Source organism: Tamandua tetradactyla, chromosome 17 (assembly GCF_023851605.1).
Source record: "Tamandua tetradactyla isolate mTamTet1 chromosome 17, mTamTet1.pri, whole genome shotgun sequence".
NCBI classification, from domain to species: domain Eukaryota; kingdom Metazoa; phylum Chordata; class Mammalia; order Pilosa; family Myrmecophagidae; genus Tamandua; species Tamandua tetradactyla.
This window is the reverse complement of record NC_135343.1, coordinates 37146701-37161393: the sequence shown is the minus strand read 5'-3', so window position 1 is coordinate 37161393 and position 14693 is coordinate 37146701. Positions and strand designations below refer to the sequence as shown.

The 14693-nt window shown below is 34.8% G+C and overlaps 1 protein-coding gene across 6 annotated transcripts in view; it reads left to right on the top strand.

Moving 5' to 3' along the window:
* The window catches only part of PELI1 (pellino E3 ubiquitin protein ligase 1), a 68462-nt gene extending 56457 nt beyond the window's left edge, over positions 1 to 12005 (top strand). For all 6 annotated transcript variants that reach the window (XM_077134387.1, XM_077134382.1, XM_077134383.1 and 3 more), the window contains 6 exons: positions 1205 to 1344; positions 4359 to 4488; positions 7117 to 7218; positions 8479 to 8676; positions 8772 to 8960; positions 9564 to 12005. In XM_077134387.1, coding sequence (XP_076990502.1) covers positions 1274 to 1344; positions 4359 to 4488; positions 7117 to 7218; positions 8479 to 8676; positions 8772 to 8960; positions 9564 to 10130 — 1257 coding nt within the window. In that variant the 5' untranslated portion in view covers positions 1205 to 1273 and the 3' untranslated portion in view covers positions 10131 to 12005. The remainder of the gene's footprint in view (positions 1 to 1204; positions 1345 to 4358; positions 4489 to 7116; positions 7219 to 8478; positions 8677 to 8771; positions 8961 to 9563) is intronic.
* Positions 12006 to 14693: the final 2688 nt, after the last annotated feature.

Sequence of the window (14693 nt, the reverse complement as noted above, 5' to 3'; positions counted from 1 at the left end):
GCTTTCTGCATTTTTATTTGTTTCAAGCATGTTTTGTTGTTTTTCATTGAAGCATTTTAATTGTGGCTTCTTTAAAATCTTTGTCAGTTAATTTTAATATCTTGGTCATCTCATTATTGACATCTATCAGTTGTGTTTTCCCATTCAGTTTTGGATCTCCCTGGTTCTTGGTATAATGAGTGATTTTCTGTTGAAATTTGGATATTTTCATATTATAATCTGGGACTCCAGCTCTTATCTTGACCTTCGGTTGTTCACTGGCTTTCTCAGATACCATTCTGACAGAAATAGGAAGTGCTGCCTCACTACTATCCATTGAATGTAGAAGTCCTAGTTCCCCATTTGAGACCTGAAGAAAAAGCATCCTGGGTGGGGTGAGAATTCCTGTTCCCTATATAATCTCTACTGATAACGCAGTGGGAATGCCTCGTTACCACTGTGCAATGCCAAGTCCTAAGCCTCCATAGGCGTCATCTGACACCACCCCAGTAGGAAGAAGAAGGGGCGCTTCCTTTTTGCCACTGGAGATGGGCATTCAGTCTATCCAAGTGGTTGCCACCAAGAAAGGAGGTACATGCTACTAGTGGCAGGGTGTGTCCAAGCTTCCCACTTGGCTTTTTCTGGCCTTTATGGAATTGGGGACACAGTGTTTTCTGTGGTGTTTGGCTCAAGTGTAGCAGTTATTGTCAAATGTTTCTGTCTTGTTAGGCTTCCACCTTCCTCTTCTTTGGTTGGAGAGAGCAAGGTTTTTTTGTTGGGGCTTTTTTTGTTCATGCCTGTTGGCATTTACAGGTTTCTGACTTCTTCAGCTCCAAGTCTGGAGGCAAAAAGGAGAGCCAAGAAATTCAACATTGTGTTGTTCCTTTAGGTCAGGGGTCCCTAGCCGGTTTGCCTTCCTTCCACTTTTTAGAGTCTTATGTCTTATATAAAATGTCCAGGGTTTTAAATTGTGTTTAGAGGGTAGAATAAGGAAAAACACTTCAACTCCATCTTCCTGAAAGTGAAAGTCTCCAAATTTACTTTTCAATACATTTAAATGGTTTTGATTTTGACAAATACGTAATTATTATTGGGGAAAATGTCTCATATTTTGTTTACTGTGTGATGCTTTGCGCAATGTTTTCAAGAGGACTGCTAAAAAATAGCATTTTTATTTAAACTGAAGTCATTGTTCACATTATTAACTGAAGCTTTTCCCCTTTAGGAGATAATGCAAAAGGTGTCTCCAGCCTCTTGATCAGTGAATAAAGATTTGAGAAAGACAGCCAAGCTCATGTTTTCTCCTGATCAAGAAAATCACCCATCCAAAGCACCAGTAAAATATGGTGAACTCATTGTCTTAGGGTAAGTTTTCTCCATCTGATGAGACATAAAGCTGATTGACATATAGTAACTTTGACCTCTCTGTTAAAAGTATTTAATTTAGAATTTATCTCTTCATTTTTTCATGTTTTAATTTTTTTTAATTGACAAAACATAACAACATACAAACATGACCATTCTTAATATACGAACATTCATTCTGGGTATATAATCAGTGACTCACAATATCATCACATAGTTGTATATTCATTACCATGATCATTTCTTAGAAGAGTTGTATCACTCCAGAAAAAGAAATAAAAAGAAAAAACTCATACATACCATACCCATTACTCCATCCTCATTGACCGCTTGTATTTCCATCTACCCAATATATAAAATTTATATCTTACCTACTTCCATAGGAGATTTAAAACTGCAAGGTAATGTTATTAAATGAAAAAATGTTTTAATTTCTCCCATTTGTGCTATCTCTTGAAAGTGCTCAAATATTGCTTAAACTTTGCCTTACCTTCAGCCCCAGAAAGGACAAAGTTTCCTAAAGATAAAATGAAAAAGTTATTTATCTAATATCACATAATCATTCCATATGTCTTCCCTATTCATCTTCCGGAAAAGTTGTCTCAGCAGACTTTACCCAAAATCCCCTCCACCATCTTCTGCTTTAGATCATTTCACGTACTTTAGTATTTATTTATTTATTTGACCCTCTAAGATCCCCGTTGCTTTGTGCTTACTGTCCAACTTAATGTAGTTCTTGATGAAAGGAGTTTTATAGGTATATGGTAATATGGTGACTAAGGACCTTGCTACATTTTTGCTTCAAAATGCTAGCTTTGTGACCCTTGGTAAGTTTTTATGAGTCTTAGTTTGCTCCTCTGTAAAATGACAAAGGGATCATCTAAGGCTCTTTGAGACTTATTAAACATGTTTTCTCAAAAATAGAACTTAGAAGATATTGAGTAAGTACAAGTTTACAACTTCATATTACATAGATTATTTTGATGACAGCTCTTGTTAAACATTTTTATTTTGAAACATGACATATACAAAAAAGTGATAAATTTCAAAGTACATTTTAACAAATAGTTTTAGAACAATTTTCAAAGTATGGTAGGGGTTACAATTCCACCATTTCAGGTATTTCCAGCTGCTGTAAGAACTGTCAGTATAAGGACTCAGTAGTCATACTCATTTGTTAAATTCTGTCTTCTGATAACTCCTCCTTTGCTCCTTCTCCTACACTTTAGGGATATTAGAAAAATGGCCATTTTAACTTCTTCATGTTGAAAAGGGGTATGGACATTATGGTTGATGCTCTTGGACAGACTGGTAACTCTGGGTTTCAGGGCTTATCTGGTTTAGGAACCATCTGGAGGTTCTAGGTTTGACAGACAGCTTTTACCAAAAAAATTATTGTAAGTTAAATTCTTCTAGCAAGAAATTTGAGAGTCATGTGAAGAATAAAATTCAGTATTTAATTTTAAATCACCTCTCTTAACCTAGCTATTTCTCAGTTAATTCTTAGTAATAGTAATATCTTTGTATTTGGTGCTTCATATTGTAAAATGCAAATACTATTTCTTCCCAGCTCTCCAAAAAGAGAGGTAAAGCTGGACAAGGTAGTTAGTTTTGTGCTGTTACTACTTTAAAAGGAGCTTTGGGCACAAGAACACAGTTTGGAAATAGAAAACAAGATACAAAAGAAAGAGGAAAGAGCCATGTAACATGGACGATGGTAGGGAGGGGCAGTAAGGAACTCACAATGGAGCTATTGGCAACAAACAGCCTAGAATAGCAAAATTAATGTAGTAGCTTAGGGTATCTACTCTGGACTTTTAGCAAGGGCTAGTCAAGATTAGCAAGTACTTTCTTTAGTAGAAATCAGTGTGTTTTATTTTTTATAAAGAATCGATATAATTTATGATAGTCACAGAAATAACTCATAGCTTTAGAACATGATTCTTCCTTTTCAGCCCATTTTATGATCACATTCTCCCCCAATCTCAAAACTGTCACTCTTCCCTGCCTCATTTTCCCTGATTGACCAGCTCTATGGAATTCAGTCAACCAAAAATTTTGTTGGGTGGTAGGAGGGAGTGTCAGGGAATGAGGAGAGATGATTATTAAGCTACTGCTTATGCCACACTGAAGCAATAGAGAAGAGTTACAAAAACATTACAAACAGACCTGAATTCAAATTCTGGCTTCTCACATCACCTGTGACTTCGGAGAATAACATACTTCCTTTAAGGAACCTATTTTCTAACTGTAAATATAATTACAGTAACACCAATCTTGTAGTTTTTAGGAGGATGGGCTAGATGAGGCAATACCTGGGATAGAACTCAGTAATGCCGGTATGTAGTAAACAAGCAAAAATTTTTTTTAAACTTTCTTTCTATTGGTTCAATCCTTGCTTATAACTTACTTACCTTAGGGCACATATATGTGATCATAGAGAAATGGTCATAAGGTTTGAACAACAAAAGTGTGTTTGCCTACTACTTAACAGACATCTCAGTTGAACAGGATCAGCCAACATAATGTGAATGTGTATAAGACTTAAACTTATCTAAAATTCCTTATTGCAGAAGTTCATATTTTAAAGTATTTGGTTCACAATTAAAGCAGATTCTATTTTGAACAGTACATACTGTACTTTTAAAGGTTATGTTAGCACTTGTAAATATTCACCTTAAAAAAAATAGAATGAGTTATTAGGAGTCAGATATCCCATTAATAATAGTCCCTTGATTATCTCCAATAAAAGAGAGAAGAAAAAGTATAGCTAACTCAAAGCTATGTATAATCCAAAAGGTATTTCTCTGTGACTTGAATGAAATCAGAAAAAATCTCATTATGTTTCATACCCAGGCAGTTTGTCTGGTGATAAGTAGTTGTTAAAAGGAATTTGAGATCATTATAATGTGCTAATAGATAATTAATTAATAGGGGATTAATTCTGTAAAGCAAAGTTTTATAATTTTGTGGTCAATACAAGAGATCACCTATTTTTTTTTTCCCTCCATCAGGTATAATGGGTCTCTCCCAAATGGCGATAGAGGAAGGAGGAAAAGTAGGTTTGCTTTGTTTAAAAGACCTAAGGCAAATGGGGTGAAGCCCAGCACTGTGCATATTGCTTGTACTCCTCAGGCTGCAAAGGTAAAGTAATAATTAAAAAAAAAATTAATTAACTTGGAAAAATTGAAAGATATATATGTTGCTTATATTTCTAGCGTTCTCTTTACATTCCTCTTTCAGAAATTCCCTTTAGTTTAGATTGGAAAAGACACTTTGGAGACATAATATTTGAACAGCTGCCATAAGGGAGGGGAATCAGATTTTTTTTATATGACAAACCCAGATCAGGAGGTGGAAATCAGAAGGAAATATTCCCTTTATTTAAAAAAAAGAAAAAGGTGGGGGAGGTCTGAGGGCACTTCACCTAGTATTTAGATTGTGCAGCTGTCTGCCCTGAGAGGTAGGGAATTGCTGTCCTGTTACTAGAAGGGCCCTGCTTCAGCTGGGTGAGGAATGTGTTTTGTGTAATATGTGTAGTCAGGTATCAGAAGATGTTTGGACCAGGTAATTTTTTTAATTGAGGGTCTTGACTCAGAGTCTGTGCATAGTTCTGTTTTTACTTATGTTTTGTTTTATGGCCCTCAGATTTAACATAATACCTCATCTAAAGTATACATCAGTAAATTAGATTGAATCAAAACTATGAAAGCTAATACCCAACTGTGTCCATAGTAAAACTTTTCAACCCTCTGGCCTATTTAATGGTTCTAGCCCCTCCTTTCCCTACCAGAATTCCTAGAAACTGGACCACCATTTCAGGACACTTGGGCTTGTCCTGGAATAGTAGACAGGTAGAGGGAATTTCAGTCCACTTTCAATGATTTCCTTTACTTCCAATTTTATAACATAGACCAGATTAATACTGTATTAATCTGGTCTATGTTATGAGAAAAATTACAGAGTCCCTTGGCTTCTGTGAGTACTTATATACCTCAGATGGCATAATATTAATGTCTATCCTAGGCATTAATATTATTCCATCTGAGGTATATCTTTGGAAATTAAATAAACCAGAGACAGTATAATTGGCCTATGATACCCTTTTTTAGATCACAGTTCCCCTCACTGAAGCTAATTGAATTTTAGGCTTTGTTTTATATCCAGTTTGTTGTCTAAAACAGAGTCCTCAAATCTTAATAGGCCTCCTGTATTGCTATTTGGGAGCCAATAAGTATAAAAGAGTTTTAGATTTTCTTCGTGCTCCTTTGCAGAGAAGCAATGTGCTAAACAGGTAGTCAAAGTGAATGACTTATTGATCCAATCCAAGGCAGATCACAGTATTTCCCACAGGAGGACTCTGGGCATTTTGGGTATGGCAATGAACTGCCTCATATATTTCAGGACATGTAATATTCCTGGTTCCTACCTACTCAATGTTGTTTGAGCCCTTAATCATCGTGACAGCCCAGAAATGCACTTCTGTATTTCCAAATGCCCACCTTAAAGAGCTAAAACTATACCTGGTGGAGAACCACTATTCTAGGGAAATGTTTACCTCTAAAATAACTTGTTCTCATTTTCACTCTGCCATACCCTTCATGTTTTCAATTTTATCTCATTTTCATCCTCTTTAACAGGCAGTAAGAACCTTAAGGATCAAAGGTCATAAAAAAATTATTTAGTCTGGCAGTCATCTAGGATGAGTAGTTAAAACCCTGCCTTCCAGTCCAGTGAGAACAAAACTTAACTCGATACAGTTCTTATTCTCAAGTTAAAAGTTATAAGAATTATTATCAAAGCACACAAAAAATAGGTTTAAAAATATATATGTTTAGTCATTAAGAATTAACTGAGCAAATCATTGGTAGAAAAGTCAGTTGCTTAATGTTGGGTTAAATTATAGGTTTTAAAACCTTTTAAACTGATATATTTATGAATACATAAATATTTAGTAAAAATAATTAACAACATGCTTGGAAATGATCAACACCGTGGTCTTGATTGTATACCTCTAAGAAAGAGGTAAAGGGAGGGAAATATGGGCAGCTTTTATTATATCTGAAGTTTCATTTCTTAAAAAAAAATCAGAAGCTTTGATAAAGTCGGGTAGTTGGTACCCTAGTGTTCATATATTTTCTTTGTTATTTGGAACTTTCACATTCATAATTAATTGTAAATTTCACAATGTTAATCTTAAAGCTATGTCTTAAGGCTTTAGCTATTACAGATTAGCTAAAAAATTGAAACCACGTACTATTTTATAATGCCCACATTCTAATTAAGAAACTTTTTTTTCGTTTAGTTTCTTTGCTCCTTATAATCACTCTCTTGTGTTCTTTGTATCTATTTTCCTTTTACACAACCTTTTCCACTTCCTTTGTGCGATGATTAGTTTTTTCCCTCTCTGATATTATCTTCACTTCATCTAAATACATTGAAAACAAAACTGAAAAGTTCTTTTTAATAATATTTTTAGTTTGGCATAAGTCAGAAGTATAGTCATAAGCATTATGTCCATTTCCTTTTGTAATGTTTAATCATTCTATTAATTTTTTTATCTAGCACAATATGTGGCATATACTTATATAGTCACAAAATGGTTAAGAAATTATTTGACTCTGCTTTATTAGTTAGCTTTGAATATGTCTGGTAACTCTTTGAATCTGTCTGATATGATAAATACATTTAGCTTTTTTTTTTAAAAAATGAAGAGTCTCAAATGTGATTGACCTGCATGCTTATTTTTGCCATTAACCCTTTCTTTCTCAGGCAATAAGCAATAAAGACCAGCATAGTATATCATATACCTTATCTCGGGCTCAGACGGTGGTGGTAGAATATACTCATGACAGCAACACTGATATGTTTCAGGTATTGTGACGTCTGAATTTTTTTCTTAAAAAAATGTTTACAGTCTGCCTTATTGGTGGCTTTTTCTGTGATTGGATAAATTATTACCATATTTTAATAATGTATTTCATTAAAATATATATTGATTTCTAGACCTCATATTTATATAGAGAAATTGGTATAGCATGGTTAAGAGATGGGCTCTGGAATCACAATTCCTTGTCAGTGTTAATTAGCCACTCTATACCTCAGTTTTCTTCTTCTGTCTGAGGCTTTAAATAAATTAGTAGATGTAAAAGTACTCAAATCTGTGCCTAATAGCACCCAGAAAATGTTAGCTATTCCAAAAAAAGAGACCAAGAAATATTCAGTATACATTGCTTTTATGTCTTCTAAGGCCCAGATCAAATGTTAACTCTTCTGGAATAATCTTTCTTCTCAAATAAGTGCACTTTCTAAATATCTTGATTGTGAATATTAATCTGCAGTTCAATTCTTGGTCTACATCTTTTGGCTCTGAAAGAGCCTTTTATCTTAGAAAATAGTTTCTGTTTCAAAGGCCTGAGATCATTTTCTTTGGATATCATTATTCTAAAAATAAAAAAAAGGAACATCCAATCTAGTTACATTTGTTAACCAGCCTATTTCTACCTAAAACTATCCAAAGTAAATAAAGGCTTTATACTTGCTAATAGAAAAAAATGCTAAAGTTTTGTATCTAGAAGTGTGCTGATATGAGGAACGCTTGCCTCATACTAGAGGCAAGCATGCCAAACAGTAGGAAACGATAGCCTAAGTGTACACAGGCCCCAAAAACATGCCTACCATAAGGATCAGCAAGTCTGCTAATCACTGCATTTCAGCTTAATATAAATTCTTTTCATAGATAAATGTCCTGGAGTCACCAAAAAAGCTTTACTGTTTTCAGTATATTTTGCTAAAGAAGATGGGGTGATACTTGGTAGAAATATTGTAATCCAAAAGGGCTAAAATTATGGTATGCATTTTGAAATCTCAGCTGTCCTAAATTCTCCATTCCATGAGGGTTTCATATGTATTAAATCAAAACCTTCCACTTAATTTTGTGGTTTAAGTTCATTACTACATCAGAGAAAGTCTGGCAGATTCACTTTCAAGGGTTTAGATGCCCCCAGAGTTAAGTATAAGTTTGAACTCTGGAAATTTCTAAGACTTGACATTTTCCCCTTATCATCCCTTTTGTGAATAAATTTTCCACTGTGTTCCTTTGAATAAGTTTATAGATATTTCTTTTTCCTTTAGATTGGTCGGTCGACTGAAAGTCCTATCGATTTTGTAGTAACTGACACTGTTCCTGGAAGTCAAAGTAATTCTGATACACAGTCAGTGCAAAGCACTATATCAAGATTTGCCTGTAGAATCATATGTGAGCGGAATCCTCCCTTTACAGCACGGATTTATGCTGCAGGCTTTGACTCATCAAAAAACATCTTTCTTGGGGTAAAGTGCTTTTTTCCTAAATAATGTATTATTTATACCAGCTTCTCATTCCAAACTACAAATAAACAGAGACTGACCATTATTAACCTTTCTAGGAGAAGGCAGCCAAGTGGAAGACGTCAGATGGGCAAATGGATGGCTTGACCACTAATGGAGTTCTTGTTATGCATCCACGCAATGGGTTCACAGAAGATTCCAAGCCTGGAATATGGAGAGAAATATCAGTGTGTGGAAATGTATTCAGCCTCCGTGAAACCAGATCAGCTCAGCAAAGAGGAAAAATGGTAAGTACTGAGATGTAGCCTCAGTACAATATTTAAGTACAGTAAACACATGGGATGAGTTGGACTTGAAAGCATTACATTTTTAAAAAAACTCACAAATCTATTGCTGATGTAGTACTATTGCACAGTACTGACTATCAGATACTAGCTAACAAGTACTAAACCAGAAGATAGCTTGTACTTTAATTTTTCAGTGAGGATACTCCAAAAGATTATTCTTCTGTCATATTTAAATTAATATATTTTAAAATCTAAATTTCTCCAAATTAAACAACAGTGATGAAACAATTTTCTACTTGTACCTGTATCTTTGACCATGATATTTACCTAACTGAAGATAGTAGACTTACTGATTAGTGAGGTGTTTTCATCATAAATCAATCTTTACTGAAGGGCTGGAAAGAGATATGTTACCGCTCAATATTTTATCCTTGATTTTCAAACTTATTATTTTTCATGACTGCCATCAGAGTTTCTTGACTATTTTGGTATAACAATCATGGAAAATCTAGTTTCTTGAATAAGCAGCATTTGGGATCAAAACTTTCATGTAAAGATTCAAACACTGTGGTGAATGTATTTTATTTTTCTTTTCTCCTCTAGGTGGAAATTGAAACCAATCAGTTACAAGATGGCTCATTAATTGACCTCTGTGGTGCAACCTTGCTGTGGCGTACAGCAGAAGGCCTTTCTCACACTCCTACAGTGAAGCATTTAGAAGCTTTAAGACAGGAAATCAATGCAGCCCGACCTCAGTGCCCTGTAGGGTTCAACACACTAGCATTTCCTAGTATGAAGAGGAAAGATGTTGTAGATGAAAAACAACCATGGGTATATTTAAACTGTGGCCATGTCCATGGCTATCACAACTGGGGAAACAAAGAAGAACGTGATGGAAAAGATCGTGAATGTCCTATGTGTAGGTCTGTTGGTCCCTATGTCCCTCTGTGGCTTGGATGTGAAGCTGGATTTTATGTGGACGCCGGCCCTCCAACCCATGCGTTTAGCCCTTGTGGGCATGTGTGTTCAGAAAAAACAACTGCCTATTGGTCCCAAATCCCACTTCCTCATGGTACTCATACTTTTCATGCAGCCTGTCCATTTTGTGCACATCAGTTGGCTGGTGAACAAGGCTACATCAGACTTATTTTCCAAGGACCGCTAGACTAACAGACAGTTGTCCTCCAGGACTACATTATAAATTTATAAGCTAAGTAATTTGGGATTTCCAACCTCTTGTCCATATCACAGTTTGTCTGTTCTGATTGTTCACATTAAGATGAAGAATTTTTTAAAACGTTTATAATAAATAGTAGCAATTTCTGAGAAAAAAATCTTGGAAACTCAAACAAAGGGATTTCTGAAAGTACCAGACTTTTGAATTCTGAGTTTTGAAAATGTATTTGGGGGAGAAAAAGACGTAGTCTAATTTGATGCCTTCATTTTAGTGTTTTTGAATCACCCATCCTCAGTGTTGGAAAATTGTTTTGTATAACTGAGGGTACTGCTGGTTCAAACTATGTTAGTTTACAGTTTGTTGCAAACATTGTAAAATACAGCAACATGTATATTAATTTTTTTTCTATTTATCTTTATTATAGAAACTATCTTAGAATGGTCTTGATTGAGTAGCATGATAGCAATGGTGTCACATCCTTGGTGTGAATGGTAGTTTAGCGAGCATAGCTCAAGGATTTGCAAGACTAGGAAAGTGAAGAGAGCTTCTCCTTCTCCACCCTGTTCCCCCTCCCCATCTAAATATGGAATTTGGTAGGTTAGAATACTTTGTAAAGCCAAATTCATATTAATTACCATTGTATAGGATGTGTTTGTTTTTAACCACATTGAAGATTATCAGGAACTTTTTTCTTATTGTTTCTCTTGTGTATAGTATTATAACAAAAACGTAATGCTAAGAAACATTTTTATATGCTCCTTTAAATATGCAATTTAATCTAGATTATCTATTTTTCTCCCATGATAACTGATAACTGATCTGTTTTTAGTATCGCAGCATTTGGCAAGTTTATTTTTTAGATATAAACTGTGGTTCATCTGTTCACTGTTTCTAGAAAAAAATTCATTCCCATGAGAAAAAGCATAAATTAACAAGAAAGGAAAGTGACTTATTTTACTTTTTAGAAAAATAAATATTTAATTACTCTGTGTTTGGCCTTAACCAGGCATTAGGAAATCTAAGAGATACAAAGAATGGGATGGCAACACTTCCCTTTTTTTTTTTTAAAGCCAGCAGACCAGCCTTAACTGTGGGTATGAATCCTGAGGAGAGTTGCCGCAATATGATTCAAGTAAATGTTTGGCTAGCATGTGAGCATCCGTGACAGCAGTGTGGAAGAACATAATTGTGTTGTCTTTAAATCTCTAATTCCTATAAGTTTTTTTGCTTTCAGAAGCAAGAAAACGTCTATTTCTACCCCACCCCACCCCTTTTATAATGCACCACAATAAAGGAAAAAAGCATAGGCAGTTGCACTACATCAAATCCTTTTGTGACATTTGTAGACATCAATGCACTTTTAGATTAGACAGAATCATTTTTTAATCTTTTGCGTTGTTTTCCTTTAGTTTGAAAAGTTGTATAGTTCTTAATTGACAGTAGCAAATTTCTGTATGTGGTAGCATAGCTTTAATTTATCCTATTATTATGCTGTTCTGAATTTTCTTTTGGTTTAAAAAAAAAATTGTTGCTTAGAAGCCATGAACTATTTTATTTACTTCAACTGTCAGAATTTCCTTGTTTTTAAAAATGATCATTTGGGTTCACTCAGGAAATGCATGTCAGGAAACTTGTATTATAAGTTTACTAGTTATGTATCAGTAACTGCTGTTACCCCCTTTTCAAAGAAATATAATTGATTTTGAAGTTTTCTAGATTGTCACATGCCTTGTGGCTAATGCAAGGAAATCAAGCCCTGTGTTGTATTTGTTCTAATCATTTCTATTCAGGCTATATATTGTAGCTAATTTTTATTTGCAATTAATTTATTCAAACTAAGTAAATACTTTTCAAAATAGATAATTGAATCTGTCTCTGTGAGTTCATTTTTGCATAGCAGAATGGGAAACCAGAAGTGAAAATTTGTAACAGATTACCCCATACTCCAAAAATACTCATTTCTCTTGGGAAGAGATCTCTGACTTATTAATAAAGCAGCTTTGTCATAGTTGAGTAATTGAAGGCCTTTCTAAGTTAAGTCCTGCTAGAAAGGACTTCACACTTTGTCTACTGTACTGTTTAAATAGGGCCTCTATGACCATAAATGTTCGTGTTCTTCCCAAAATGCTTAAGTGTCCTTCTGCAAGCTAGGAAAAATATGTTTCCTTTTCTAGCAAATTCAAGTTGTAAAAATTCAGGGAATTTACATCATTTGTCAACTTTTTCTCATTGAGCTTTTTGAAAATTAGTTTTGTCCTTTTGTCATTACCCAGTAGGACACTTGTACGTCTTCATTTGTGTTAAGGGAATGGCAGTATTCTGGCCAAGAAGAAATTGTACTTAGGTCTCCTAAATGCACACTCAAGAAAGGTAATATTTACAGCTTAGCTCTTTTATTAAATCTTAATGTTCAAGTGTTCTTTAATTTTACAAGGGAATTTAATTTTCATCTAAAATTTTAGGTCATGAAACAACACAAGACAGGTATCCAGAAGTAGGGGTACTTTACCTTACCAAGTAATCTTGAAGCTATAATTCTTGCTTCCCTCATAATAATAGGGTATTCTAGTATGTGTGAAGCAAGGTAAGAATAAATAATAATGTAAATAAGTAATTACATCTGCTTTTTGAGTACTCACAGTCCATTTTTCCCTCTGGATAGCTTAATACCACGTATGATGTATGACCTTCTGACACAGATTGAGGGCACCAGGAAAAAATCCATCCATTATTTCCATTTAAAAAAAATTTTATTGTAACATAAAATTTGTCATTATGATCATTATATAACCATCATCACCATCCATCCATTATTTCTTTAAATGTGTGAGATAATTCTAACACTTCAGTCCCTCATCCTAATGGATCATCTTGTGCTACCCTTCTTTAGAGACCACAGGTTAAGACTGTAAGAGTTGCAATATCAAATAGGAGGGCCAGGAAAACTCACTAAAAGAAGGTGATATATGAATAAAGACCTAAAGAAGCTGAAGGGAGTTGTGGCTATGTAGGAAAAGAGCGTTCCAGGCAGAGAACAAAAATTGCAAGGGCCCTGAAGTAGAAACATACTTGCAAACCACCAAAGAGGCCACTGTGGCTAAGACATGTTCTGTCTTAAATATTTTAAGTTAGGCTGGTACAATAAGCCTGGAGAAAAATGGTGGCTTGGATCAAGGCAGTAGCAGTAGCAGGAAGAGAAATTATCAGATTCTGGATATGTTTTGAAGGCCGAACTGACTGCATTTGCTGACATATCAGATTTGAGAAGTAAAGGAGAATGTCAAGGATGACTTATTTCAGATAGGGCTCAGCAACTGCAGGGATGGAATTGCCATTCACTGGAGTGGGGAAGATTTGGGAGAAACAGGGGAGGGAGGGACTGTGGAGTCAGGAACACAGTTCTGGACATAAGATAATTTGCCAAACATACGATGTCTCTTTTCTTTTTTAACTGTTAGCAAAATTCACAACCATTATGATCAGTGTTCTCCATGTACCCTATGCTAGCTGAGACACAACAACCACCAAGAAGTATTCCTCCTGATTGGTGGTGAATTTCCTTTCATTGAAAGTTGGGACATATATCCTGTTCCCCTCTTTTCTTTGGCTGCCCTCTGAGAAAATGAGGTTCTCTTTTCAACTGTAGTAACTTCCTTTAGTCAAAGTGTTCTGATACAGTTTTTCTTCCTCCTCACCTATATATACCTTTTTACTTGGCTCTTAGCTTTTTTAAAAAAATAGTTCTCATTTTATTGAATCTTAAAAGAATTTGGCAGTGGCAGAGCACAAGTTGTGTTTATTTTGTGTTTTAAGGTTTTTGTTTAATTTTTAATAATTCAAATGCTTATGGGAAACAAAGATTTCTTAAACCTAAACCTATTCTTTTAATATCCAGCTTACCTGAAGGAGATAATGCCTGTATTTGATAGCACTTGTCAGCAGAAAATGGAGTAAATCAGACCAAAAGAGACTTCCTAGTAATCAATGTAAAATATAATGTCCAAACACAAGACGAGGTGATGGAAATGCATGTTTCCTTAACTTGACATTAGATTGTAAACCCAGTTATGGATGTCAAACCATAGCATAAAATAAATACCTAGACAGTTAACATTTGAGTATTTGCTGTGTCAAGCACTATTTTAAATGCAATATTCTAAGTATATTACATATGTTTAAAGCTCAAAACAACCATATGACGTAGGAACTATTGTCTCCATTTTACACTTGAAACCAGGCACAGAATTGTTGAGTAACTTACCAAATATCAACATGGCAAATAGAGAGGTCAGAATTTTAAACTAAAAGGGCAAACTCTACACCTGTGCACACGATCGCCACATTTTACTGCTTCCCCATTTTAGTGATGGAACATACTGAAAGTTCTTGACCAAGGTGATAAAGGGAATGTCATGATGCCTAGCATATAGGGATACTCAGAAAATTTATTTCTTAGATGATCATAGAAAACTGAGATCTCCAAATCTTAAAGTTACCAAAACAGCCTCTAAGGGGGAGCATTGACAAAAATAACCAAGAGAATGAAGAAAGTATTT